Source organism: Bremia lactucae, linkage group LG4, assembly GCF_004359215.1.
Source record: "Bremia lactucae strain SF5 linkage group LG4, whole genome shotgun sequence".
In the NCBI taxonomy this organism is placed as follows: domain Eukaryota; phylum Oomycota; class Peronosporomycetes; order Peronosporales; family Peronosporaceae; genus Bremia; species Bremia lactucae.
In genome coordinates, this window is record NC_090613.1 from 3,936,946 (window position 1) to 3,961,034 (window position 24,089).

General features: G+C 45.4%; 10 protein-coding genes across 10 annotated transcripts; 6 read left to right on the forward strand and 4 right to left on the reverse strand.

The window, feature by feature from the left end:
* Nucleotides 1–11,501: 11,501 nt before the first annotated feature.
* On the forward strand, nt 11,502–12,355 carry CCR75_001588 (uncharacterized protein; the record flags this gene model as incomplete). The annotated part of the gene is made up of 2 exons (XM_067959690.1): nt 11,502–12,204; nt 12,327–12,355. 2 exons carry the CDS (start codon nt 11,502–11,504, stop codon nt 12,353–12,355), a joined length of 732 nt encoding a protein of 243 aa, XP_067816195.1.
* Nucleotides 12,356–13,088: 733 nt separating this feature from the next.
* On the forward strand, nt 13,089–14,038 carry CCR75_001589 (uncharacterized protein; the record flags this gene model as incomplete). The annotated part of the gene is made up of 6 exons (XM_067959691.1): nt 13,089–13,238; nt 13,310–13,448; nt 13,531–13,646; nt 13,712–13,858; nt 13,931–13,953; nt 14,018–14,038. 4 exons carry the CDS (start codon nt 13,089–13,091, stop codon nt 13,772–13,774), a joined length of 468 nt encoding a protein of 155 aa, XP_067816194.1. The 3' UTR covers nt 13,775–13,858; nt 13,931–13,953; nt 14,018–14,038.
* Nucleotides 14,039–14,056: 18 nt separating this feature from the next.
* CCR75_001590 (uncharacterized protein) lies at nt 14,057–14,242 on the reverse strand (the record flags this gene model as incomplete). The annotated part of the gene is made up of 1 exon (XM_067959692.1): nt 14,057–14,242. The coding sequence occupies one exon, from the start codon at nt 14,240–14,242 to the stop codon at nt 14,057–14,059; it is 186 nt and encodes a 61-aa protein (XP_067816643.1).
* Nucleotides 14,243–14,301: 59 nt separating this feature from the next.
* Nucleotides 14,302–14,608, reverse strand: CCR75_001591 (uncharacterized protein; the record flags this gene model as incomplete). Its single annotated transcript, XM_067959693.1, has 2 exons — nt 14,302–14,459; nt 14,521–14,608. 2 exons carry the CDS (start codon nt 14,606–14,608, stop codon nt 14,302–14,304), a joined length of 246 nt encoding a protein of 81 aa, XP_067816228.1.
* An 89-nt stretch (nt 14,609–14,697) lies between these two features.
* Nucleotides 14,698–15,693, forward strand: CCR75_001592 (uncharacterized protein; the record flags this gene model as incomplete). The annotated part of the gene is made up of 4 exons (XM_067959694.1): nt 14,698–14,737; nt 14,820–14,884; nt 14,950–15,009; nt 15,076–15,693. The coding sequence occupies 4 exons, from the start codon at nt 14,698–14,700 to the stop codon at nt 15,691–15,693; spliced, it is 783 nt and encodes a 260-aa protein (XP_067816641.1).
* Nucleotides 15,694–15,978: 285 nt separating this feature from the next.
* Nucleotides 15,979–16,477, reverse strand: CCR75_001593 (uncharacterized protein; the record flags this gene model as incomplete). The annotated part of the gene is made up of 2 exons (XM_067959695.1): nt 15,979–16,203; nt 16,271–16,477. The coding sequence occupies 2 exons, from the start codon at nt 16,475–16,477 to the stop codon at nt 15,979–15,981; spliced, it is 432 nt and encodes a 143-aa protein (XP_067816642.1).
* A 257-nt stretch (nt 16,478–16,734) lies between these two features.
* Nucleotides 16,735–18,867, forward strand: CCR75_001594 (uncharacterized protein; the record flags this gene model as incomplete). Its single annotated transcript, XM_067959696.1, has 1 exon — nt 16,735–18,867. The coding sequence occupies one exon, from the start codon at nt 16,735–16,737 to the stop codon at nt 18,865–18,867; it is 2,133 nt and encodes a 710-aa protein (XP_067816640.1).
* Nucleotides 18,868–19,963: 1,096 nt separating this feature from the next.
* Nucleotides 19,964–21,245, forward strand: CCR75_001595 (uncharacterized protein). The gene is made up of 3 exons (XM_067959697.1): nt 19,964–20,636; nt 20,703–20,817; nt 20,890–21,245. Exons 1-3 carry the CDS (start codon nt 20,499–20,501, stop codon nt 21,036–21,038), a joined length of 402 nt encoding a protein of 133 aa, XP_067816515.1. The 5' UTR covers nt 19,964–20,498; the 3' UTR covers nt 21,039–21,245.
* A 758-nt stretch (nt 21,246–22,003) lies between these two features.
* Nucleotides 22,004–22,968, forward strand: CCR75_001596 (uncharacterized protein; the record flags this gene model as incomplete). The annotated part of the gene is made up of 3 exons (XM_067959698.1): nt 22,004–22,009; nt 22,102–22,314; nt 22,783–22,968. 3 exons carry the CDS (start codon nt 22,004–22,006, stop codon nt 22,966–22,968), a joined length of 405 nt encoding a protein of 134 aa, XP_067816639.1.
* Nucleotides 22,832–23,784, reverse strand: CCR75_001597 (uncharacterized protein; the record flags this gene model as incomplete). The annotated part of the gene is made up of 5 exons (XM_067959699.1): nt 23,694–23,784; nt 23,411–23,669; nt 23,195–23,334; nt 23,009–23,122; nt 22,832–22,942 (listed from the first exon to the last, which is right to left on the reverse strand). The coding sequence occupies exons 1-5, from the start codon at nt 23,769–23,771 to the stop codon at nt 22,832–22,834; spliced, it is 702 nt and encodes a 233-aa protein (XP_067816180.1). The 5' UTR covers nt 23,772–23,784.
* Between the last annotated feature and the right edge of the window lie 305 nt (nt 23,785–24,089).

Below are 24,089 nucleotides of genomic sequence, written 5' to 3' on the forward strand. Positions count from 1 at the left end.
ACTAGATGTTGCGGGTGCACGTGGTGGTTTACCACGTGAATTCGACCCCTCTTTGGAGGTCGACTACAAGTGCGAGTCGGACGAAAAATGGCCGACTCGGGGAGAATAGAACAGTGGCCTGATAGACGTCAGGCGGCTGACTATGAGCCTTCGAAAGAGAGGGTTCATTCTGATAATTGAGCTAATAGTCTGTTTGATTTCGACGATAAGGGTGATTACTCATCGCTCGTTCCGTCTCCCGTACTGTCATCTGCACCTGTTTTTGTGCAAGGTGGTGACGATGGCATAAGCCATCGTAAGAAAAGTTCTTGTGGTACCCCTGCTTCAGGGGTACCACTCAGCGGAGTGAAGACAACAAAATGATTCTTCTCTTCCCTAAAATGAAGCCGTGGCTTTTGCCCGAACGGCTAATCAATAGCTTGTCTGGAGAAACTACTCCTCACAATAAATATCCTTTATTTATTGCGACAAAGCTACATGGCCTTGATCCCAGCGTGAAGAACTTTCGCGCTGACGAAGATTTTTATCTCGATGCTTTTCTAAAGCATCGATGGTGTAGTGGCAACAGTAAGCGAGATAAGGCCTCGCTTATGCAAACTTGGAGTGCGTTCATTCGCAATGTCAAAGACATCGGACGCGAAGCTTGGCTGCAAAAACTTAACGCGAATCGCGTTAAATGAGAAAAGAACTCCAACCGGTGCAAAGTAAAAATTGCATCGGCTGTCACGTGAGACTGGACTTCCATGCCTCACGTGGGGCGATCCCTGTCCGTGTTGCGTTGACAACACGAAGAGAGTAAAAGGGGATGTCTATTCCCTTTCTTCGCCCTGAGGAAGGGCTCGCATTTTTACTGAAAAGCGTCACGCGATTGACGTTTTGCAATCGATTTACAAGCGCCAGAATGCGTGTTTTTCTATGGACCTTCTGAACCATCGGATAGATTTCGTCATACTGACGGACGAGGCCCTCAACGTCAGCAACCAGCTGGGAACGAGGCTTCCACCTGTCATGTGAAGGTGGATAACCGCACCAGCGAACAAGATAACTCGTCCGCTGCCCCTTCACATCACGGTGGTTTGGCTATATTCCACAAGGAAACGTTGACCACCGTGCGAATCCACCAATGTTTGTGGTGGAGGAGGAAAAATTAGATCCGAACCGTGTGTCGGATATAGAATCGAAGATCGACAAAATCGATTGCTTCCTCCATGCTTTGGAGGAGGAAAAATAAGATCCGAACCGTGTTGGAATTAATGTCGAGGATCGACAAAATCGATCACTTCCTCCATGCTTTGGAGGAGGGACTTGACCAAGGGCTTGACAAGCGTCGCTCGTTGGGGCAGACGGTGCATGCTCACCATATCGAACGGCTCGAAGACCGTTCAAAGAGTGCGTACTCCATGTTGGAGTACTAACGGAAATAATACACTCTCCGTGATGAGCTGTCGTCCGCTCATAGCAGTTTCGAGGATACTCGGAACCGGCATGAGAATCTTTAGATTGAACATGAGAATCTGGTTCGCGAGCACAAGAATCTTTTCGAGATTTTTGAAAAGGGTGGTCAGATCCGTCCTCGGAAGAAACAACGTACTGATAGTACGGGTGGAGCCGATAAACATAAAACGTAGGATGCGCTCGCATCCTTCGTGGCAATTTATTGTGTACGCATTGCCTCTGCGATGCAGTACACGGAAAGGCACAATGAACTTGGGTAGTAGTTTACTGCTACCCACATAAGTGACTACACTCTTAGGAAGGTTTACCGTAGAGAGTAGCACTAGATCATTAATTTAAATGATTGAACATTTGCTTTTCTATGTTTGTCTGCATTCCGTTTCTGACGGTCCGCTGCGTGAGCAATGGAAAACTGAACGAAACGAATTATTGATTCTCGAGTCAGCAGAAATTCTTCTGCTGACTCATTCGTTCTGTCTTTTTCAGTACGCTTTGTGCGCACTGCCATTAAATCATTCTCATCTTCGATGTTGATTTCTTCGACATCGACATCATTCGCGTCGTTGTTGACTTCGACGCGTGATGAGCATGAGCCAGAAGTGGTTTTGCTCGTGCGAGCCTCCCCCCTTAAACTAGAGGATCCCTTTAAATGGGTGGGTATGCATTGATGGCGTAAGCCATTCCCGAAGGACGGTGTATGCGTTGTAGACGCATCACCGAATTATTGACGGCGAATTCGACCATCGGTAAAACTCGCTTAATTCAATTACAATTGGACGAAACTTCGACGGATCTCTTCGGGGCGCGATTTACGCGTTCGTCTGACCATCTGTCTCTGGATGATCAGAAGTTGAAATAGTAAGCCGTGTTCCGAGAGGTCGGAACACGTATTGCCAGTACTCCGCCGTGAACCGTCAATTTCTATCCGAGACTAAGTCATAAGGTAGATCGTGGAGTTTGAATACCGTATCGATAAAGGCACGGGCACAGCCCGGAGCCGTGATCAACTCGGGTACTGCAGCAAGATTGTCCAAATTGCTGAATCTGTCTTCAAAAACAAGGATTCCATTGTTTTTGTGATCGTCTCCGGGAAATCTTAAGACGAAGTCCATAGATATGGACTGCCAACACTCTGCCGGAAGTGGGAGAGGTTAGAGGTGCACGGAGTGAAGAACTAGGCTTCACCCGTTGACATACCTCGCAAGCACGGACGTACTTGCGCACGAACTGATGCTGGCGGAGACAGTAAATGTCGCGACTTAATGTGAGGTAAAACTTCTCACGTCAACGATTCCCACTTGTTGGTGCATCGTGACACTCATACATGATGCGCAAGCGCAAATCATTGTGAGTTGGGACGACGACACGTGGAGTGTCGCTGGCAACGGCTGTGTAATACAATAAGCCTTTGCGTTTTGTGTATCGATTGGATGACGATCGATATGTTAAAGATTGATATGTTCATCGAAAGTGTTGGGTTTATACATATGCGTGTATAGGGGATCGTATGACAATAACTATATGGAGAATTTGAGTGTGAAAAGTATCGTGTGTTGTGGCTCAGTTGAAAGGTTTTCGTTATTAGGGAATTAGACAGTATGACCTCGTGCTTTCTATTCCGCTGCGGCGGAACAACTGTCTCCTTCGTACCGTGTTGGGTGTCTTTAACGTGTCCGCTTTTTCGTCTTCGCTGCAGATCGCTTGAACTCTTTCAGTAGCGCCGCATTCTGTTCTTCAACGCGCTGGTAATGGGCTTCGTGGCAGTTGTCGGCCTTCGTCGGTTGTTTCAGGTCTTCCACAAACACGAATTTAAATACACCGTTCACGCCGGTCAAGTAATCATTCACGTCCGACAGTCCCACCCACTCGCCTTCATCCCAGACTTGGTGGAACTGCCAGTAACATTCAACGCCATACAGTGGCGGCGTCCCGCTCCGAAGTAGCAGTCCACCAAATACTGTCCGGGACTCAACCCCAACTCATAAAGAGTTAGTACAGTTCCCCTCTTCGTCCCTCGAAACAATTTTTCTTCAGGGTTCTTTTGTGTACTTCGCCTGCTGTTCCGAGGTGAAATTTTACCACCACGTGCAGCAACTCGGCTACCTTCCACGTACCGAGCCCATCCCCGGGCGGAATATTCTATAACTGCTTAAACTTCTCCCACAGGTCCGTCGTGATGATTCCAGATCACCCCGTGACTTCGTACAAGGCCCGGACCGCATTCAACACACAGTCACCCTCCTCGCTCGCTGTCATTAGCCGGTGTCCGATAAAGTTGCCGCGGACGTATCGCTCGAATTGGATGGAGCGCTTCGTGTCGTCGATCCACTCATCGACCGGGTCGCACATACTCCCCAATCCGTCCTCTCTTAGGCTTGTCCCAGGCGACCATGAGTCTTCTTCAGAGGAGCCAGTGTACCGGACTAAGAAAAAGTATTCACCGAATTGCTCTCGTCGATCTCGAACTTGGTCAACCGGAAACGTCTTCCGTGTCACCCTTGTGAAGGCGCGCATGGCCGCTAGCGCTCGTGGGGCGAGCGGTTGTCGCAATGCCCCCCCGTTGATCGTGCTGTCGTTTGCTTCGTACGAGTGCCGCCCTTGCCGTCCGGCACAGCTCGTGCAAAAGTTACCCTCGCCTTCTGTCCGATGGTGGGCGTCAGAGGCATCACTTCATCTCCTTCAAAGTCGTCATTGTCGTCGTGCTCCAGACCGGCACGTCTCATTTCAGCGTCCGCCTGCAAGTGCTGTGACACCGTTGCCATTGGCAAGGTGTCCGCAATCGTTTGCCTCACAGTCGGGAATTTCGGCAGGGGCCTTGGCCTGCGCACCCACACACCCCGCTTCCAGGACATGCGTCGTTGTCGCTGTTGCCGGGGCCGACAAATCCTCCGTCACTCGGTCGGCCAGTGACGTCATTGCGCCAGCACTCGAACCGTCAGGGTCCTTGCTCTTCGACTTCTCGGCTGCCATTTCCCATGGCAAGGTCACCACCACTAGAGACTGCGTCGGCTCCCCGGAGTCCCCTATGCGCTTCCCTGCATCCAAAGACTCGGTGTCGCCGCTGACAACCGTTTCAAGACCCAGTGGTAAGCCCCCCCCCGTTTCCGGTGATAACCTTCGCGCGCTAGGGTCTTGAATCGGCGCCGGAGGCTTCTCCGACACATAAGTTCCCCTAAAGCTTGACGCTCCGGTAGTGACGCGATGTCCTGGCGAGGAATGTTCCCTAGTTCGTCGAAGAACCTCGACAAACTCGCTTGTTCGCTCTTCAACAGTTGTATCCCTTGGTTCAGACACCGCCCAAAAGACAACATCAGCTCTCCGGAGTCCCCCTTGCGTGGCCCTTCCTCCAAAGGCTCGGTCTCGCCGCTGACAACCTCTCCAAAACCCAGTGTTCTGCCTCCCCCCCCCGTTTCCGGCGATAACAAGCGCGCGATAGGGTCTTGAATTGGCGTCGGCGGCTTCTCCGGGCCCTTGCCGAAAGGAGCCGGCGCATAAGGACTCGCGGAGCTTGACGCTCCGTCGGTTTTCTTACCTGGCATGATCCTGATTGCTGGGCTTAAAAAATTATCTACTTGTTCCGCGGCAAATTAAAAAGTGATGATAATGAGGAGGAGGCCTGAGCACCACACATTTACGGATACCTTCAGGTAACCTCGAAAGTTCGCGCTTTTTTCCGCGACAAATTCAATAATGATAAAAATTAGAATAACAAGGCTGAGAAGGGGAGGCCTGCACACACCCATTGCCATTCACCTTCGGATGACCTTGACCTCTGGAAAATTTTTAACCTTCGACTTCTCACTACCTTCGAAACTTTTTTGCTGTTGTTTGGCTCCCCCTAAATGTGATATTTGGTGTGTGCCACTCAATATTCTGCTTTGTGATTTTTGTGGGTCACCTTTCAGGTGCAAATCCTTTCGACTAGCGCAGCATTCGCTTGCGTCTTCGTATGGCAACGTACAGAATCATTCTATCATAGGAAACGGGTGCCTCCAGGAGCTTAACTGCCGCTGTCCACATTAAAGTCTTGTATTGACGGTCGTCGCCAGGGCCCGCATCGGTCACGGTCGGTCAGATCCCGATTCTGACGAGGAAGGTGCAGTTAACGCTCGTGCAGGCCGCCCTATAGAAAGCGTGACGACCGCGTTAACTGGGTTGAGGGGAAAAGAGATCTTCAGCTCTGAAGGGAAGATTGTGACTGTATGCAACATAGCAACTTGCACTACCGAGAAAAACTTCACGTCAGAAAGGCTTGTGGTAGCAACCGTACTTCCATTGCGTTAGCCCGTACAAAGTCATGGAACACTTAGTGATGGCTCATCATCTTGACGATAATATTTGTTTAAGTCGTCTGCTGTTCAGGATCGTAGCGACGTCAAAGGCTGTGTCGGAAGTGGGCGCAAGCAGTCTAAAAAATGACTGCTAACGGAGAGAGCGCTGCTGTCGGCTGCCGCCTATCGAAGAGGCACCGGTTGCGATCGGCCCAGAGGAATTGCAGCGTCACCGCTCGAAACGTGTGCCAGACGTCAAGAAGCACCACTACGCTGTCTCTCCAGTCTTCTCTCACTCTTGGTTTCGCCGCCATCACAATATGCAGCCAATCCACACGCGACAGAAAAAAAGTAGTCACTAACCGATTTACATGCTCCCAGAGCTGTACTGCAAGCGCACAGTCAAAGAATAAGTGTTGCTCAGTCTCGTTCGAAACGCATCCAGCACGTACGCAATTGTGAATGCGTGGGTGCGATTCTTCTAGGAACCAAAATCGCGAGCGCACTGGAAGAAGTCGAAATGCGAGGCGGAATTGCAGGTCATTAAACACAGGGAGGAGAATCTTTCGCAGATGCCTGCAGTAATTCACATACGATTTGATCTGCTCAGCATCTGCACGCTGGGAGTGCCAGGTCATCGCATGTGGCTTCGTCGGTGTTTTTGGCTGCCAGACCACAGCTAGCAGCGCTGACCGTGGAATTGCAGGGACTAAACACACCTTCGTATAAATGTTGCACCCCATGTGGGGAAACGATCGTCGCGTGCTGCATGGAGACTGCAGAGTGAGCTCTCTCGCGCCGAGCCGCTCAACAATGTGTGGTCTCCTTGTAGAGCACTCTCAGCCATTGTGTCTGGCGGCCAGGCGTCACTGACGTTAGTGTAAAGTAATATAACGCTGGACGAAGACTTGCTGGGAAGGCCAGGCATTTCCTTCGCGCATGAAGTCGACTAACAACCGTACTCCGAAAATTATCGACACGTGCAGTCTAAAACTCCGTTGCGGTTCGACCACCATCCCGATACAGCGACGATGTGCTGCAACGGTGTTGGATCTTGGAGTCTGCTCATAGTGTAGTTCAGCGTCGGAGTGAAACCAGATTGGCTGTCGAAGACCATAACATGCGCGCAAGTCCATTGGGCAGATCTTGCCCCACGTGACTTCCCAGCGTATCATATACCACCAACGTCCATGTCGTTTTCCACAAGGATGAAGTTAATCTCCACTTGATCAGGTCGCCGTGGCGGAACGGAGAAATTGATAAAAAGTCGAGGGCGCAGCTGTTCCCCGTGTGAGGAAGAACCAGCTTCAGCAGCTCGCAGCTCGCTGTCGTCCAGTTCAGCGTCTCTTCTTCACGGGCAGCACTAATATATTGTAGATACAGCTGAAGACGCTGGCGTTTGAGGTGAGCCGCCAAACTGGGCACCCCCAAACCACCTTCACGTCGTCTTTGGAAAAGAAAGTCAGCCGGAATTAGCCGAATATGCGACGCATCTCGTTCGTGTTTCCAACTCAGCACAAAGCGGATTAGCATTGACTGCCACCTTTACAATTTGGCTTTTTAACACAAAATGTCGGTGTCGAATGGAGAGATTTGCTCTCTCGTGCCATTGACGTCACACTTTCCTTCGGTAAAGGTCATTGTCATGTGACACAGTATTTGGTTCCAGGAATCAAGTCAATTTCATGACAGACATCTCTTTTCGGGAGTTCAATAAATGGTGCATTAGCACATACCACATCTTGGAATTCCCTATTCATGGAGCATATGGATCCGTAGGATTTTTAAAAATGGATGATCTACTCCGCGCTCAAAGCGTAGATTTTCTGTCATCCATGACAGCTTCATCCAAAAGGGACGATGAGCTCAACACAATCAATGGTCGACTGATCACCATATCAGACAAGTCGCCAGCCTTTAAGGCTCGCCCAAACTCATTAATAGATATTCCGTCTAGCTCTAAAAGAGCATGTAACGAAGAGATTGCCGCATTACTAATTTCTCCCTCGATGTTTTCGGTTCCAACATTTACAAGCGTATGCAATTGATCGCTCTTAACACTTCGTGAGCTATAGACGCTTCGCGTCTTCCTTGTCTCGGATTAAAGGCAATACGCCTCTGCGAGGCCGGGACATTCAGCTTCCCAAAATAACCACCCTGTATTGGCTCAATATCCGAGCTGGTGTCTAATTCAACATCCGACAAAGAGTTAGGTAACTCAACTCTCTTATCCAGCGACAATTAATGTGTCACTTCACGTGCATCAGAAGGGTTTGACCTGAAATGCAATAGTGTTACTACCGACACTCATTTGGGTGCCACCTCGGCCGACCACATTCGGTAGACTTAGACGTGCCACTCCAAGTATCTCAGGAAAATATCACCCTTGATGACTCAACCTTGCGCATATAATGCTTCCAGCATTCACTGAATCGTTATTAGAACGAGTGTCACTCGAAAGGGTACGTGCCGTATCACCCCCTCTCCTCAGTCGTCAGAATTGATGTTTTCAACATGGAGTTTATAAACTCAGACATTCCAATGTCTAAACACTGATAGATTCAGTCAGTGATTCGCGCCACCAGCACTTTTGTTGCCTGGCAAAGGTGGGCTCATGACTATCCAAAACTTTGCTAGGAATATTGCGCGTGGAGGCTAAGGTGTTAGACCTCCAATCGATCCATGGCTCATGGAGTTCAAGCTACGCCATACCAAGGAGGAGATCATATCTTGATCCTAAACCATGGACGGACAACATTCCACACTGCCAAAGTCCAGAAACTTCATACCTGCGTTCAGCAGAAATTTAGGAACAGTGACACGAGTCCCAGTCGCTAATCGAACAGTGATTTTGTCGCTTTCATGCACTTAAAGCGCCTCAACGTATTGTTGATTGTCCTCAAAGGAAAGACGTCGACCATAATTCTAAGAGGCTCCTGAGTCAATTAAAATTGACCATGGCTTATCAAAGCCCTTCACGGTCGCTTAGGCGACTAACAAGCCAGACTTGTACTCACGCCCGATGCCATTACGCACCGAGCAAATTGAGGCTAGTTCAAGTTAAATCTTACTACCTAGAGGTCCAACAGAGATAGGTCTTCCCAAGTAGGTCTCCCCGTACCTACTGGTTATCGAAGTTTACTCGCATTGTACCAAATTTCTAGTGTAGGTCGGAATTGGGGCTCTTCCGAGCTTTACGCGTATTGCGTAGGGGACAGGAGAACGTAAATGTTTCGTGCTTTCGCACACATAACGTCTGCGGAAAATTTTCATGCTGTTACACAACTTGAGGTGCTCCTTTTCCATCCTCAACGAGGCTTAGATCCATAATTTACGGTATATTAGACGTACCCATGTGCTGGAAGAGCTTGTGCGGTTAACGGGCTTGCTAACAGGAGCAGACATAAAGCCGAACTCAGCGCGTATCGCTAAAGCAACTGCCTCTTCGATAGTAGAAGGATGGAATCTAATAATTCCGTCCGGGCACACCCTCATTACGACCCCCTTAAACAGGGTTATGAAAATTTCCTATTGACTTAGTTTTGATGCATCGATGCAGTGAGCGTTCTCAGCTCCTGGACGTACTCTCCTGGGGTTATTTTACCCTGTCGAGTCGCTATTAGCTGCGATCGCATGCAAAAAGTTTGATCAGGCGGTGCAAACATGCTAGGCATTTGCTGTTTCAGCGAGTCCGATGTGAGAAAAGCGTAATCAATAGACGTGCTGCACGAGAGTGCCCATTCTAGGGCTCTACCTCCGACCTTGGAAATGGACATAGCCACCTTTTGTCGTTCTGTTAAGAACAAGGCGGAGTCAAAGGGCATCTTCATCAGCTCAATCCAGAAAGAAAGATTTTTCTCTCTTTTCCCTTAAATGTCTTCATAGTGACAGCTAGAGGGCGAGCCTCAGGCTCCGAACCAGGAATGAGATATACCGAGTGTGCAGAGATGCCACAAGGTGATCTTGAACCTGTCCGATTAAAAAAATATATTGTATGAAGGCTTTAAGCCTTGCATGCAGAACCTCTGGTTCCAGGGATATAATGAAATCGATATATTCAAGCCCAAACAAAGTTTTGAGCTTGTCATACGCGGTGTGTTGATCCTTTTAAAGATTTGGAATTGTTTCCATATCAGTGAAGGCTTAGTCTTATGAAGGGTTAGGCGTAGATTGATTACGAGTGCTACAAGGTGAAGCGGAGCTACCTCGCTCCTTAAGCCAGAGGAAGACTCATCGACCCAAGGAGGCGAAGACATATCGACTTAAAGAGTCGCAGAACTTATGGGCTTAACAACTCAGGGAGTTGTACAAGCTATTAAAGCTTAATGGATCCTAGCTTACGGAATTTAGGGGTTCATAGAAGCAAGTGGCAACTAGTGGAACGGGATGTATCGTAACATGAAATTAACAATTTACGGTTGCTGATTAATATATAATCCAAAAGGTAGAGAATATTTGGAGAATATTACTTTGCATGGTAACATTCTAAAAGCTTTTCCATTTGTAGATATAGACCATTATATCTTCTTTGTTGGCGTCCAGTGAGTCACATTCACGTGGTGTATCTTTACGTGCACCTGCAACATTTAGAGTTGCGGGAGAAGATGACACTACGGCTGACGGAACGTCTGTCGTACGGAACAATAATGCGTCGCAAGCGGCTGCATGTACCGCAGCCGAAGGCGCCGCACTATTCGCATATCGCATGGACTTGTTAACCATGCGATAGAATTAAAGATGATGGTTCTTACCAATCATCATCGTTTGTGACCACTCTACCCAATGACAGTCAGAGTGATTGTCGTTTAAGGGAGGGGTGATGTAACGGGGTTTATCGTTACATGAAATTAACAATTAAAGGTTGTTAATTAATTTTTTATCAAAGGTAGATAATATTTGGAAAATATTACTTTTTTTACATGGTAATATTACTTTACTTGGTAATATTCTTTGTAAATTCTCTACCTTTTAGATAACATATTAATCAACAACCTTTAATTGTTGATTTCATGTAACGATACACCCCGCTACAACTAGTGCCCGAGAGCATGTACCCTAGAAAGGCTTCTGTGTCTCACAGTTTAATGCTCAAGCATTACGAAGGCACGAGATCAAGAGGGGAACTGCACTTTATATAATTATTTAATTTATAACCTTACCTAGCTTATTTAAAATAGATTTCGGCCGCCAGATTTATATCTGGATATCACATTTTGTTACCCATAATGAATTTTAGTAATTAACTATTTTAAATAGGATAAAATACCCTTTATCCTATTTAAAAATATTGTTTCCCGACCAATGCGTGCCCCATTACATCGAGCAAATGCCTCATGCAGAAGTTTGTGCTGTATGTAAGCTTAGGAGCCTTATTACGATCACTTTAATGTTATTTCTTCAGACTCAAGTTTATTCTCCATATCAAGTCCATACGATGTTCACTAGCTTTTATTAAACTTTATTAAGGCATTTATTTGACGGATGTATATTTTTTTACTTGACATTAACACAACAAAAGCATATTACCGCTACTCCGCTGTTGCCCATCAAAGACATATCGCGGAATAGCGATCTAGTCAGAGAAACGGATCCGTCAAATTTAAGTGTTCTAGCTTTTTGAATGAGAATTTTAGTCAAAATCCTAATAAGACGGCATATCCTACCCATAAAGATATTCATTGTTTTTGAATTAAAATCGGAAAGGTAAGTTTTCGATGTGAAGAAATAAAGACCGACTATTGACTACTGAAAATTTATTAAATAAAAATAATCTCGATGGATACGAAGGAGATGGAAGACGGCACTGAAAATATGCTCACTGATGTTGGTTTCATGTTCGATGCGTGCCTGGAAAAGGTGACGTGCCAATTCGAGTACGGAGATGACGCCGAGGTATCAGTTTTACTCACGTACGCTAAGGAGGATCCTGGTGTGGTGCAGAGTGGGCACTACGTTTGGCCTGCAGCACCCGCGCTTTGCGAGTACCTAACAAAGCACCGCGACATTATACCGAGTGGCAATGTGGTCGAGCTGGGCGCCGGGTGTGGTCTTACGGGCTTGGCTATTGCCCAGCTGCGACCAGAAGCTACCGTAATCTTCACAGATCACGACCCGGGCGTGCTTAAGGTTATCGCGCACAATGCGGGCCAGCAGGAGCGCAAGCAAGCCTCATGTCTTACGCAGAGTCTACGATGGGGACCAGACGGTGCAAAGGAGATTGAAGCGCTCGAAAAGCTCCAAACTGGACCGATTAATCGAACCCGAGTCACCGATTTAATTGTCGGGTCCGATGTCATTTATGCGCGTGAAGTGGTGCCATTGCTTTTTTGGACTGTCGATAGGTTACTGTCATCAAATGGCGTGTACCTCATGTGCTCAAGCTTTAAGTACGACGACGAGATCGAAAAAGAAATTGACGTGCAAAGCGCAAAGTGTAAACTTAAGCGAGAGATTATCGCGTGTTCGTTGGACGAAGGGGGTACAAGGATTCAGTGCTTTACACGACTTGTAACTTCGTAACCATTTGGGATATATTTCTAAATAAAGTGAAGGGTGCGTCTACTATACCCGATTGTTATTGCAAAAAAAACGTTTTTTTAGCTTACTTTGAAGCCGTGGCGAAGGCGTAGAGTTTATGTCGAATAATGTAGTTCAGCACATTTGGATCCAAGTACTTTGCCGCTTCTGTGCGACCTGCACTTGCTCTAACTATCGTGGATGACACGTCACTAAGGTCGGGTACATTTACGCTCGTCACTCGATCCCCATGAATCTGGCGATCTTTCCAAAGTGAATCATTTCCTTTGCGATCCACTACTAATAGCTTTACAAGCTGCATTAACTCGTCACCGTGTTTCCATTTGCCAGCTAGTAAATCCGCGTACGTATCGGCTCCAAGCAACATCGTAAAATTCGTATCCGAGTATTTGTTTCGCAAGTAGTGGATGAGGTCGATACTGCCGAGTTGCAGATGCTCTGAATTATCTTTTTTGGAAGCCTTAAGTTCATATAAGTCACGCTCTGCTTTAACAACCATAAGCTTTGCCCCGCCGTTATCATTTTGGGCTGTGAGCGTCTCCAGCGCCAAGCGACACATCTCCATACGATGCTCAAAAGGCGCCAGCTGCCGTTTGCTTGCAAATATATGCTGATACACTGGCACAAGCCAAATCTCATCGTACATGGAGCGGAAGTGCTTTACAAGACCCATGTGCCCACTTGATCCTGTCGGAGGATTAGCCGACAGTCCAAAAAGCAGCACCTCGCGGGGCATGGAGTTAAATCCTTTTAAACGCATTAATGCAATCGATGATTGGTAAAAAAGATAAGAACGACAATGATTGGTTAAAAAAAAGAAACACCATGAAGGTTATGATGCAGCGCGTGATTAGCGCCTGTGTGCGTGTAGAGGGCGAAATCGTGGGCGAAATTACCCAAGGCCTGCTCTGCTTTGTCGGCATTGGACACGATGATACAGAGGACGATGCGGAATGGTGTTGCCGCCGTTTATTGGTCAATTTAAGTCAAATTTGACTTCAATGTTGCGGTTGCCTCATCTTCTTGCACGTATACTTTGATGGTAGAATGCTCGTTTATGGCCTGGAGAGTCGAATCGTCCTTGGAAAACATCATTAAAGGACAACGGCTACGAGGTTTTACTTGTGAGCCAATTTACGTTGCATGGCCAATTTGCAGGAAACAAACCGGATTTTCACCTTTCCAGTACGTGCATTGTCCCGATAACGACTGCAGTTTCGCTGACGATATGTAATTTTCTTGGCGAATACATTGCAATCCTTCCCAGTGGCATCTACACCTGCACGTGTATTTTATGATGCCTTTTGTAAACGCGTGCGTTGCGCTTATGTTAACGAGAAGGTGGCCGAGGGCACGTTTGGCGCCTACATGGAAGTGTCGATCGTAAGAATGATTGCTGAACACTTGCACTTGCTAAGTGGCCATCTAATAATTTTTATTATGTCAAGGTGAACGACGGGCCAGTAACAATGCAACTAAACTCGAAAGACAGGAAACTTGCTAAAGTCTAGAAACAGCCTCTGTACACTCAAAATGTTTCGATATTTGCTCACGATCGCGATAACCACGTCGGTGCAAATATTTCATTTAAGATGGTAACTAGTCTGCTTAGTGCATTAATAAATACTTTTAATAAATAGTGATTGTTGCTACATGCACGATTTTAGACAATAATAACAAGTGTGGCTAGGTACGGAAGCGATTATACTATAATTCAGCTGGAAACAGCACTAATAAAGTCATGTACTGATCAGTGAAAGACGCGTATCTAATCAACCACTAAGCGAGCGGGCTCAATATTTATTGCTATCCGTGCGAAATGCCATTTCCATCTTTTCCTCTTCTTTAACTTGCACATCGTCGGATTGTAACCTAGGAATGTAGCCACCGTAATAATGTTTTGGCAAAAGTCTACTTATTTGAGCGACGCCCAAAACGTTTGAGTCTTCGACGGTTATGTGAGCACGGCCGTTTGCCATGATTTGACTATACATTAGAAAAATAGTCATCGATGCCCACAATTTCGTGTCATTGTTGCTCATTTACCCACCTTTTTGACCAAACGAGCAGTCTGATTCAATAGTTGCAATACAAAAGGCCTTCTGGCAAGGCGCATACGCTCTAACGCAAACTCCAGGTTGTCCCTCATGTTCATCATGTACTGTGGCGCAACAGGTTTAGCGGCAGGCACTTTCGCTACACAATAACGAGAAATAGTGTCAGAGGAATTCATTCCAGTGCTATCAAGGATCCGTACGTGTTGAAAAGAGATCCCATAGTTTTGTGTAGGAGGAAAAGCTGCGGGAAGCCGCAGGTACCACGCGCTTAAGCAGCACACACGCCATCCTAATTGTCTTAATGCTACTAATGTAAATTATTTAAAAAAATCAAGTTGTTATGAATACTACGTAAGTCACACCAACAAATATTTGGAATGGCCGAAACAGGCATCTTAGCAGGCTTCCTACCAGCATGTAATGTCGCTTGCTGCTCGCCTTGGTTGTTATTCAATTTGGCTAATATCACATGCTGCTTATGGTTTATCTTTCAATGCAGTGGCCAAACAGGTATTCGAGAGTGTCGTGGAAGTCAGAGGAGAGGTAGAAAATGTACTTCACAAGGTGTGCATGCATACAGCGGCATTGTATAATCCTATCATGACTCTTACACTAGTATTGTTCATTAGCGACTGGAGTCTACCGGCAGCAAAATAAAGCAAGCTAAGCAACTGAATGCCGTTGCAAAGGTAACACTCATTCCATAGCAAGCCGTGGTGCCTCACTAATGTGTTTGCTGTTCGTGGTATTTCAAGGGATCAGAAAAATACATGACAAAGGTACATCGGGCATTTGAGAAAAACTTTGACAAATTCGAATTGTATGTGCGGCGCAATATTGTGTCGGTACCCGACACTTTGGCAAACGAAGTAGCTCAAATTCGAGCTGAGAAGCAGATTAACGACAAAGAGACGACCAGAACGCAAGAGGATAAGGATGCAGTGTTATTGACACAGGAAGAATCCGAGGAACGTCAAGTAGACACTCAGTTAGAGGCGCTTCGTTTACGACTGCGGGAGTTGACATCGTCGAACCAGCGACTTTGCCTTGAAAAGAAAGCATTAGAGCACCGTATACAGCAATTTCAGGCCCTTGCATCGCAGGTAGCATTTCTAGAAGACGTTCCGGAACGAACGACGTTGCCATTAAAGCGCACAGCTGAGCATATTTCGGCTCTCCACGAGGCATTTGTGCAAATTGACAGCATTCAGGCGGAGCTAGTAGAAGACTCGCGTCAATTTCAAAAATCAAAAAAAGCAACTCGTGGCAGCTTTAGGAATTTGCGAAAGCGATTTACGGCACGAACCGCTGATTTGGTTTACAGGACGACGGAAGATTTGGAAGAGCTACATTCTCGACTGCTGACGATGTAATTGACTATGCATTTCAATTTAATTGTCATGTGTACACACAACAAAAGGAGGACTTTGTTGTATTTAAACCTGCTTGTCACGTCTATACGTACTTGGCATTTAATTTGTGGAACACCTTGTGTTTTGGTTTATCACGGTTTGATCATTGTTGATGAGTTCAACAATTCTTTTATTATCTTCTTTGTATCAGAAAATAAACAATTAGAGATATATCGAGTTGCTACGACAAATGGTCATGTCCGAAACGATTTTAAGACGTGAGTCTAATCAAAGTTTAAATCTTTTCTACTCCTCGTCCTCATCGTACAAGTCGTCCAAAACGTCAAATGTCGAGCTCTCGCTGTCTTCATCCTCTTCCTCGTCTTCGTCGAGCTCCACGGGCATTGGCATGACACCAATTTCCGATCGCTCGTATTTAATCTTGCCGTCCTCCAGCAGATACTTGTCAAAGACAGACTCGGCGTGCGTCTCATCATGGTGGCCGTGGTGGTCCCAAGGGTGCTCGAGGCCCTGTAATCATTTTACAAACTTAAAATTACTACGTCTCATCGCTCAAAGGAGGTGTATTATCGCGTACCAGCAACGCGAGACCGTCATGTTTTGCCCGCCAAAAGACCCAGAGCCAAAGCATTGTGCCATAGGCTAGCGCCAGGTTCTTGTGGACAGGGCTTACGTGGAAATGCATTCCGTGTGGGTAGTTGTGTCCATGACTGTGCGCAGACGACAAAGCACGGCGGCCAGATGCCACCGCTATACGTCTAGTGAGGTAGCTGACAGTATACATCTCGGAGACTTGGACTATTTTATCAGCGGTGGAGATGTAACAGAAAATAATACCCCCTCGGGTTTTAGAAAATGACAAGTAAAAATCTGGGTTTTATTGAGTCTAGCAAGAGATATGAATAGTAGTAATATTCGTGCTTCATATCAACTTGTTCTTTTTGCATCAAATTCTGTAACACGAGACATTTTCCCTATATGAGCAGTTAAGATTCTGATAAAGAGATGTCACTGTTATCGTCCCCCGTCCAATCACTCCAAATGGACGCCAACAAGCGCGAGCACATGGGGACAGCTAAACGTTCCTCTTCAGACACAGAGAGTGAGTCTCAAGCAAACGTAGCGATGTCTTCTTCTACTCTGGAAAAGCGTGTCCGAAATGACGCCTTAATATCAGCGAATGGCAAGGAGAAACGCAAGAAAGCCAAGCCTATCCAGGACTTGAGCGATGCCATGAAGTTTGAAGCTTCACTTGTCGGCGCTGATCAGATTGCAACCGTGTTGACGGACGATAATAAGCCCATCGAGATAGTAATTACGCGTGAGGAGGCTGCAGGGCTGAATGCTGCCGTCGCAGCCTCAGCAGAACTAGTGAATGAATTGCAGCACCAAACACCACCACTCAAGCCACGAAAAGGCCGACGCGTTCGCAAGACGAACTTGGAAAAAATGGAAATCCTGGCTTTTGTCGACCAAGGAGGCTCGCAAGGAGCTGCTGCCGAGAAGTTTGGCGTATCCCGTACAGCAGTGACTAAAATGGTCAAGGAACGCGCAGCGATTTCCGCTCAAGCCTTGGTCGAGAGTGCCACGAGCAGCCGTAAAGTCTTGCAATATCAACACAAATTGAGTATTATCGAAGACATGTTGCACAAGTGGCAAATGCAAGTGGAATTGGATGCTCCTGCGCTTAAAGTTACGGGTGAATTGCTTCAGTCCAAGGCAATGGAGTTTCGTAATAAAATTTTGGCCGATTATTGTAGTGAATTGTCGGATGACGTTGTGCTGTCACTCACTGATTTTAAAGCGTCAAATGGATGGCTCCATCGGTACATGCAGCGACGAAGTATGCGATCGCTACCAAAACACCATTCGAGAATCTCATCGACAACATCCGAGAAGTTGACAGTGGACCAACGTGTGCAAAAGATTCGAGACGTGTTGATAAATACAGCGCCAAATTGTATTTGGTGTTTAGATGAATTGACACTACGGCATCGTACGACGTCAATACGACCGGATACGGCTGTGAATATGGATGCACGGAGTTTAGAAGGGATTTCAGTGGCATTGGCAGTGAGTGCCATGGGGGAGAAATTGCATTTGCAAGTTGTTGGAAAGAATCCCATGCCCGAGTCAATGAAAGACGTGGATACGTTAACAACGTATGGAGTTTACTATCGAGAACAGTATCGTGCGACCCACGATGCATCGACGATTGTACACTTTATTCAAGCGATGAATCATGAAGCTATGTTACGAAAACAAGTGTGGTTTGTAGTCTTGGATAGCTGTACGGCTCATGTCGCGGCGGCTCATTCCCTCACGTCAACGGGATCGTTTCAAAATGGCTTTCGTTTCGACTCGATGGTGCTTCTTTTTTTGCCTCCAGGGCCAACGAGCGAAGCGCAACCACTTCATCAAGGTATTTTTCGGTTTTTTAAACTGCGCTTTCGTCAAGAAATGCTTCAGACGCTACTTTACGAGTACGAACAATATGCTTTGCAATCGCACGAACGAATGAATGAAAACATTGTAGTGGAAGACGCATTGGGGACGGAGGTGTTTGATATCCATGCGCACACGGATATGCGCAATACGCTGAGCTGGTTGCACGTAGCGTGGGAGATTGTTCCGGCAAGTTTGATTCGACACGCCTGGGCCACTTCCTTGTATTCCTTGACCCTTGAGCCTGGGGATGATGATGTTAGTGCAGCGCTTGTTCGTGAAGAAATGAGCAAAGCGTACGCCGAGCTTTTTGCTCAATTGACAAAAGTATCCGTCCTTCAAAAGATCCTTGGCCTGGAATTGACAGCGACTTCGAATCAATTAATGGAAGAGCTGTTGGAATTGGACAAGTCGGATACGTCGGGAGCCCAAGAACTTGTGAAAGACAATGAAATTGTCGTGGAAAGCTTAGCAGCCCAAGGACTTCTTCGGGATACATCCAATGCAGTGGGGCTTGAAAGGATCAAGGGGGATGATTTACCAGTTTTGACACCGAATGAAGCAAATGTGTCAGTATGTCGACTCTTGCATTATATGTCTCAAGACACTTTACTGACGTTATCCGAGCGACGAACTGGACGTACTAATTTGCTTCTTTTGCAACGTTTGCTATTAAAAGCTCGTGAGAGAGAACGAGAGCGAGACACCACGACCGATTTTACTGTGTAGTTTCTGTACTTTACAGTCAAATGGAGAAGAAGATGATCTGTGGCATGGATGATGATTACTTTTTATTCACTTGACTGCTATTTTTGAAGAATCCTTTTTATATGATTCCGTTAGCTATTGAATAGAATCTCGCTTGATTGAGGTGCTATTACTATTGTGCATCGTGATGGAAAGTACGAGAGCTGAGGTCGTACGCGTCACACCTTGGGCTATCATCAGAATTGATGGTACTTTCTTGCTGCATGCCTCCTTTCCTTTCGATTGTTTCGTCAACTTTGCCTCTTCATGCGTTCATCGTTGGGTTTCATCTGTGCAAGGCCTGGAACGGATAAAATTGGCTGATTAATATCACGTGCTGAGACTCGTGGACCATTTGCGTGGTTGACGAAAAAATATATATTTGTACGGTTGGTTTTTAAATCATCATGATATCGCGACAATGGTCAATGCTTAGCAATGCTGCAATCGCTCGAGCCATTCAAAGATTTTAATTTGTCTCGCCATTGACTCGCGTAGTGTTTGAAAAAGTGGCAATGATATGGTATTTCTCGTCACCAATGCCCTTTACAAAAAGCTTGAAGGATGCCAGTGGAATTTTTCTTATGCGATAATTGCTTGAATTTAGTGACCCAGACTTGATTTTATGCAAATAGCATTACAAACTTCTTCGAACCTGGTGTTATGGTGTTATAATTTATAATTTATTTCAAATTACCCGGCTGTAGATCTTTAATGTAACGTTGTGAAAATCCTGCAAGCGCAAAAGTAAATAAAAGCTAGTTTTATTTTTTTTTAATTGGAAAAAAAACAATTATTGTGAAGCGTTATGTTTGGGTCACTATAATTGTTTGCCTTCGTCTTGAATGAAGATCTATCAACTCAGCCTTCCAATCGGTTTTATGTCGCAAAACGTTCTTGTAAGTGTTTGGCATTGACATTTATTTGAGCGCATTTAAGGAATAGAATGATAGATACAACAATCGGAGATACTTTATTGACGTAGAAATCGTACTCTATTGAATTAAAACCGTATTTTTTCTCGTGTGCCGTTCACTTAACGTAATAAACCTTTTCAATGTTTGCGCCGATGCCGCAGTCTAACGGGCTCCAGCAGCCCAGCACGAGCATTGATATACAATATGGGCACCCCGCTACACCTCTAAGCAGTAATCGTCATCATAAAAAGAAGTCTAAACGTGCTGGCTCCGACGTGTTCCGGTCCTGCTCGGTATTTCCGGAATATTTTACACGCGTTCTAGACTACCGTCAGATGGACCTGGACGCCACCTTTTACCAGATGGTTACACTCTGCGTGCAGCCATCTAAGGTCTACAAGAGCGCCTATTATCGCAAACAGACGAAGAACCGCTGGGCGAGGGATGATCCAGCATTTATAGTGATACAATTTGTCTTCCTTCTAGTAGCCACCGTGGCCTGGGCCATTGCCTTCCACGTAGACAGCGTTGCTAAGTTCATATCGCTATTATTTCATGCGGTGGTGGTTGAATGGCTTGGCTTTGGCCTTCTGATTTCAACATTCTGCTGGTGGTACGCGAATCATCATCTCCGTCAACGAAACATGTGCGTACCGAGTGGGATACGTTTTGGTCTTATGTAGTTTATAACTATCAATGCTCTTACATCACGGCCATTCAAGTGTGGGCGCGGGTGGTTCACTATATGTAGAGCAGCAAGTGGAGTGGCAATTTGCCTTTGACATTCATTGCAACTCGTTTTTTATCCTGTTCCTGTTCCAGTATGTACAGCAAGTACGTTTGTTACTGTTGTGTTAAGAATAGTGGCTTATTGATGATGGTAATTTTATCCTCTTGTAGTTTGTATTAGCACCAATTTTGATGTCGGACTCGTTTCTGATGCTATTACTTGGAAATCTGCTTTACTCGTTCGGGTGGGGGTTATATACGTATATTACCTTTCTAGGATATTTGGGTACGTGCAAATGACTGCTTGCGCTATTTTAAAAATATTTTTTTTGCTGATTTGATGCCTGTCGCATTTTAGCACTTCCGTTTTTACACCGGACTGAGCAATTACTATTGCCACTCATCATTATTCTTTCACTTTTTGTGTCAACTTTGGTGCTCCAGGCGGTATTCGGTGCGTCGATAAATTTCGCTCACATTTCTGTCGAGTATTATTATGCTACGTAGCAAAAGTGTCAGATATAATAAAACTGGAAAAATAGGCACAATTAGATTTGTACGGCAAGTATGACAACAAGAAGCATTTTTGCGATTGATATCTTCATACTGGGCCTGACAGTAAGTTTGAATTGATCAATAAAGCTGAGCTAAATATTACAAAGATGCAACTAGCTGTAGAATATAAAGCCGTTTCGGCGAACGACTAAAGCGGCAACTGCCAATTGCCACATAACTGCCAAGTCGTGGTATGCTAAAATGTTGTCAACAAGAGTCGTAAACTCTGCATGCTGAATTGCTCACGTTAAAGTCAAGATGTCGTTATTGTAATGTCGTTATGACTCACATTAAAAATCAAGCAAATATCTGTAATGTTGCGCATGATCAATCTTTTAATTTGCTTGAATGATTCACTAGGTACTGGCGTTCTTTATTTATTCGGTTTAAAAGTGTCGTAAGTGACAAGCAGGGTCCACCGGTAAAATGATAGATTCGAAGCAAGTCAGAGCGCTATCTAGCAATATCTTAACTTTTTTAGCAAAGGTGTCATTTTCAAAATGATTACAATCCCGGCCACGTGCGCGTTTAAAGCCGTTTCATATTAATATTTCGGCATGTGTGGTTATTAGTCGCCTGTTAGCTTCGAGGAAAGCGAGATTACTTAATGCTTCGGAATGTGTGGTTGTTAGTCGCCTGGTGTATTCTAAGGTATTCACATTTAAATCCAACTCGATTTTGTTGCGGCAAGACCAATCGTCGAGCGACAGACGATGAACTGATGAAAATTCGAATCTCCAATACTTTTCTTTGACAAAAAGGGCGCATAAAACACACATCTACTAGGATATTACAGTGTTTTGAAATCCCAGATTTCTGTATTTTTTAAAAACCAATTGTGTGTAGACCACGCCATTCAACATTTAAACGAAGAGCCGACATCTCGACTTTCCAGAAGCAAACGTCCCTTTATCAAGATGACGGTGCGTCCGTTACCATTTGAAAAGCAAGCATATGAAACTAATAGTCAATCATTTTTGTTCGTACGGTACATACTTCTCGATCCATTAAAAAGGTGTCGACATCTGCAACTAAGGAGAAGCCGTTGAGTACCAAGGAACGGAATGAAACAAGCCAAGCACCCGGAAACGACGAAGAGACTAGCCAATCCTCGGAAAATGAAGACGAAAGTACTGGCGACCAAGAGGGAACCGAGGACGATGGAGCAAAGGAATCTAATAATGAAAGTGAGGAAGGTAAAGACGATGAAGACGGAGAAAAAGAGGATGTAGGCCTGTCGTATCTATATACAAATTTTGAAGAAGATGACAATGACGAAGACTTTCAGGCAAATCCTACTGCTCAAGATGACGACGATGATGACGAGGATGGTGATGAAGACGACGACAAGGATGATGCTGCCATAGATGAGGAAGACGAGGAGGAGGACGAGGCGAATGATGACGACGGTAATGAGGAGAGTGATGAAGCGGAGGATGAAGACGAGGATGAAGAGGATGAAGACGAAAAACCACCAGGTTTGTAGCTTTTTTTAATGTCTATTGCACCGTTCTCTTAACTGATGCGTCTTTACTGGTAATATTACAGCCAAGAAGCAAAAGAACTAATTATTCCAAGTAAGATAGGCTGACGCTGAGTGAGCAAAGTTCAGAGCGAGTTTGTGCTAGCTTCTTCCTTGGCAATATTATCTTTTATGTGGTTCTTACGCTTTCAATCTTTTTGCATTGACATGAAGTATTATTATCTGCCAATCAATGAATCGAACTATGATGAAGTTCCATATTCTATCCAATCATCGTACGTTTTCGTCCTCGAAGACGCACTTGGGATAGCTTTTGAAAGATTGCATCCGCGCGACGAGACTTTGCTCGGTAAGCACGCAATACGTTGGCAACCTACCTTGCCCCCACAGCACCGTTAGCAACGAGCAAGTTGTACTTTTATTGCCTCATCATACGCACCAGAATCTCGGAATTGACATGGGTGCTCGCAAAAGCACGTTCCATTACGTACAGATCGACAGCCTTGTCCTCTGGTAGCGGCTGTGAGGTGGCCAGACCGAAATCAATTAAAGTCTAAAAAAGAAAGGAGTTTTTATAAATTTAAAAACTATTGGCATTTTAGTACCAATAGATATTAAAGCGCACCACATGTGTTGCGTTGTCACTGCTTAACATCATATTGGACGTCGTCAAGTCTCCGTGGACAATATCGGCGTCATGCATCTTTGCAATTGCTTCTCCAATGTGATAAGCCTTTTCAATCGCCGTATCGCCATAATTCGAGTCTGCTTGTCATGACAGATGACATGAAAGTAGTTCACAAAGCTTTAGTCTGCCCCATTCGTTTAATGATCGTCCTACCTTCCTTGTATGCTCGTCGTAAGTAGTCTTTTAAGGTACCGCCTGCCACCTTTTGCATGTAAAGTCGATTTTTTTCCTCATCCACGAGATATATCACGGGAGTAAGGACCCCAGCGCGACGACACTTAAGGATGCATCGAACTTCTTGTACCAATCGACGATGCGAGAGCTTCTTATCCAACACAGGCAATCGGTAGCTCTTCTTGATGCGTTCCTTAACGATGCAAGCACGACCGGCAAAGTCTGTCTCGAAGACTTTCTACTTACTATAAGTAGTAAATACATTGTGCGTTGCAATAGTAGGCTGTAGATGTCGTACCGCTTCGGCGCCCTGGCTGATGAGGAGCCACTTGATTTCCATGAAAATCAAAGACCTTTAAATACAAGAAAATTACGAAACACGGGCCGATAATTGGATGAAACCAAAAATCAGAAATTAATATAAATTTCTACTCGGTATTGACAAAGAAAAGATGTCTGGATATGATAAATGAATAAAATAACATCAAAACTACATATACTTGAGCCTTGCCGCTGTGTCTTCGGAAACGTGGTGATAATCGACCTCGCTCTCTTCTTAAAGACAATGTATTGTAGATCTAATGAACAACACGTCACAGTTTTTTTACATGCCCGAACGAAGTGCACAATTTCCATATTCGGTATGATAGGATTCAGT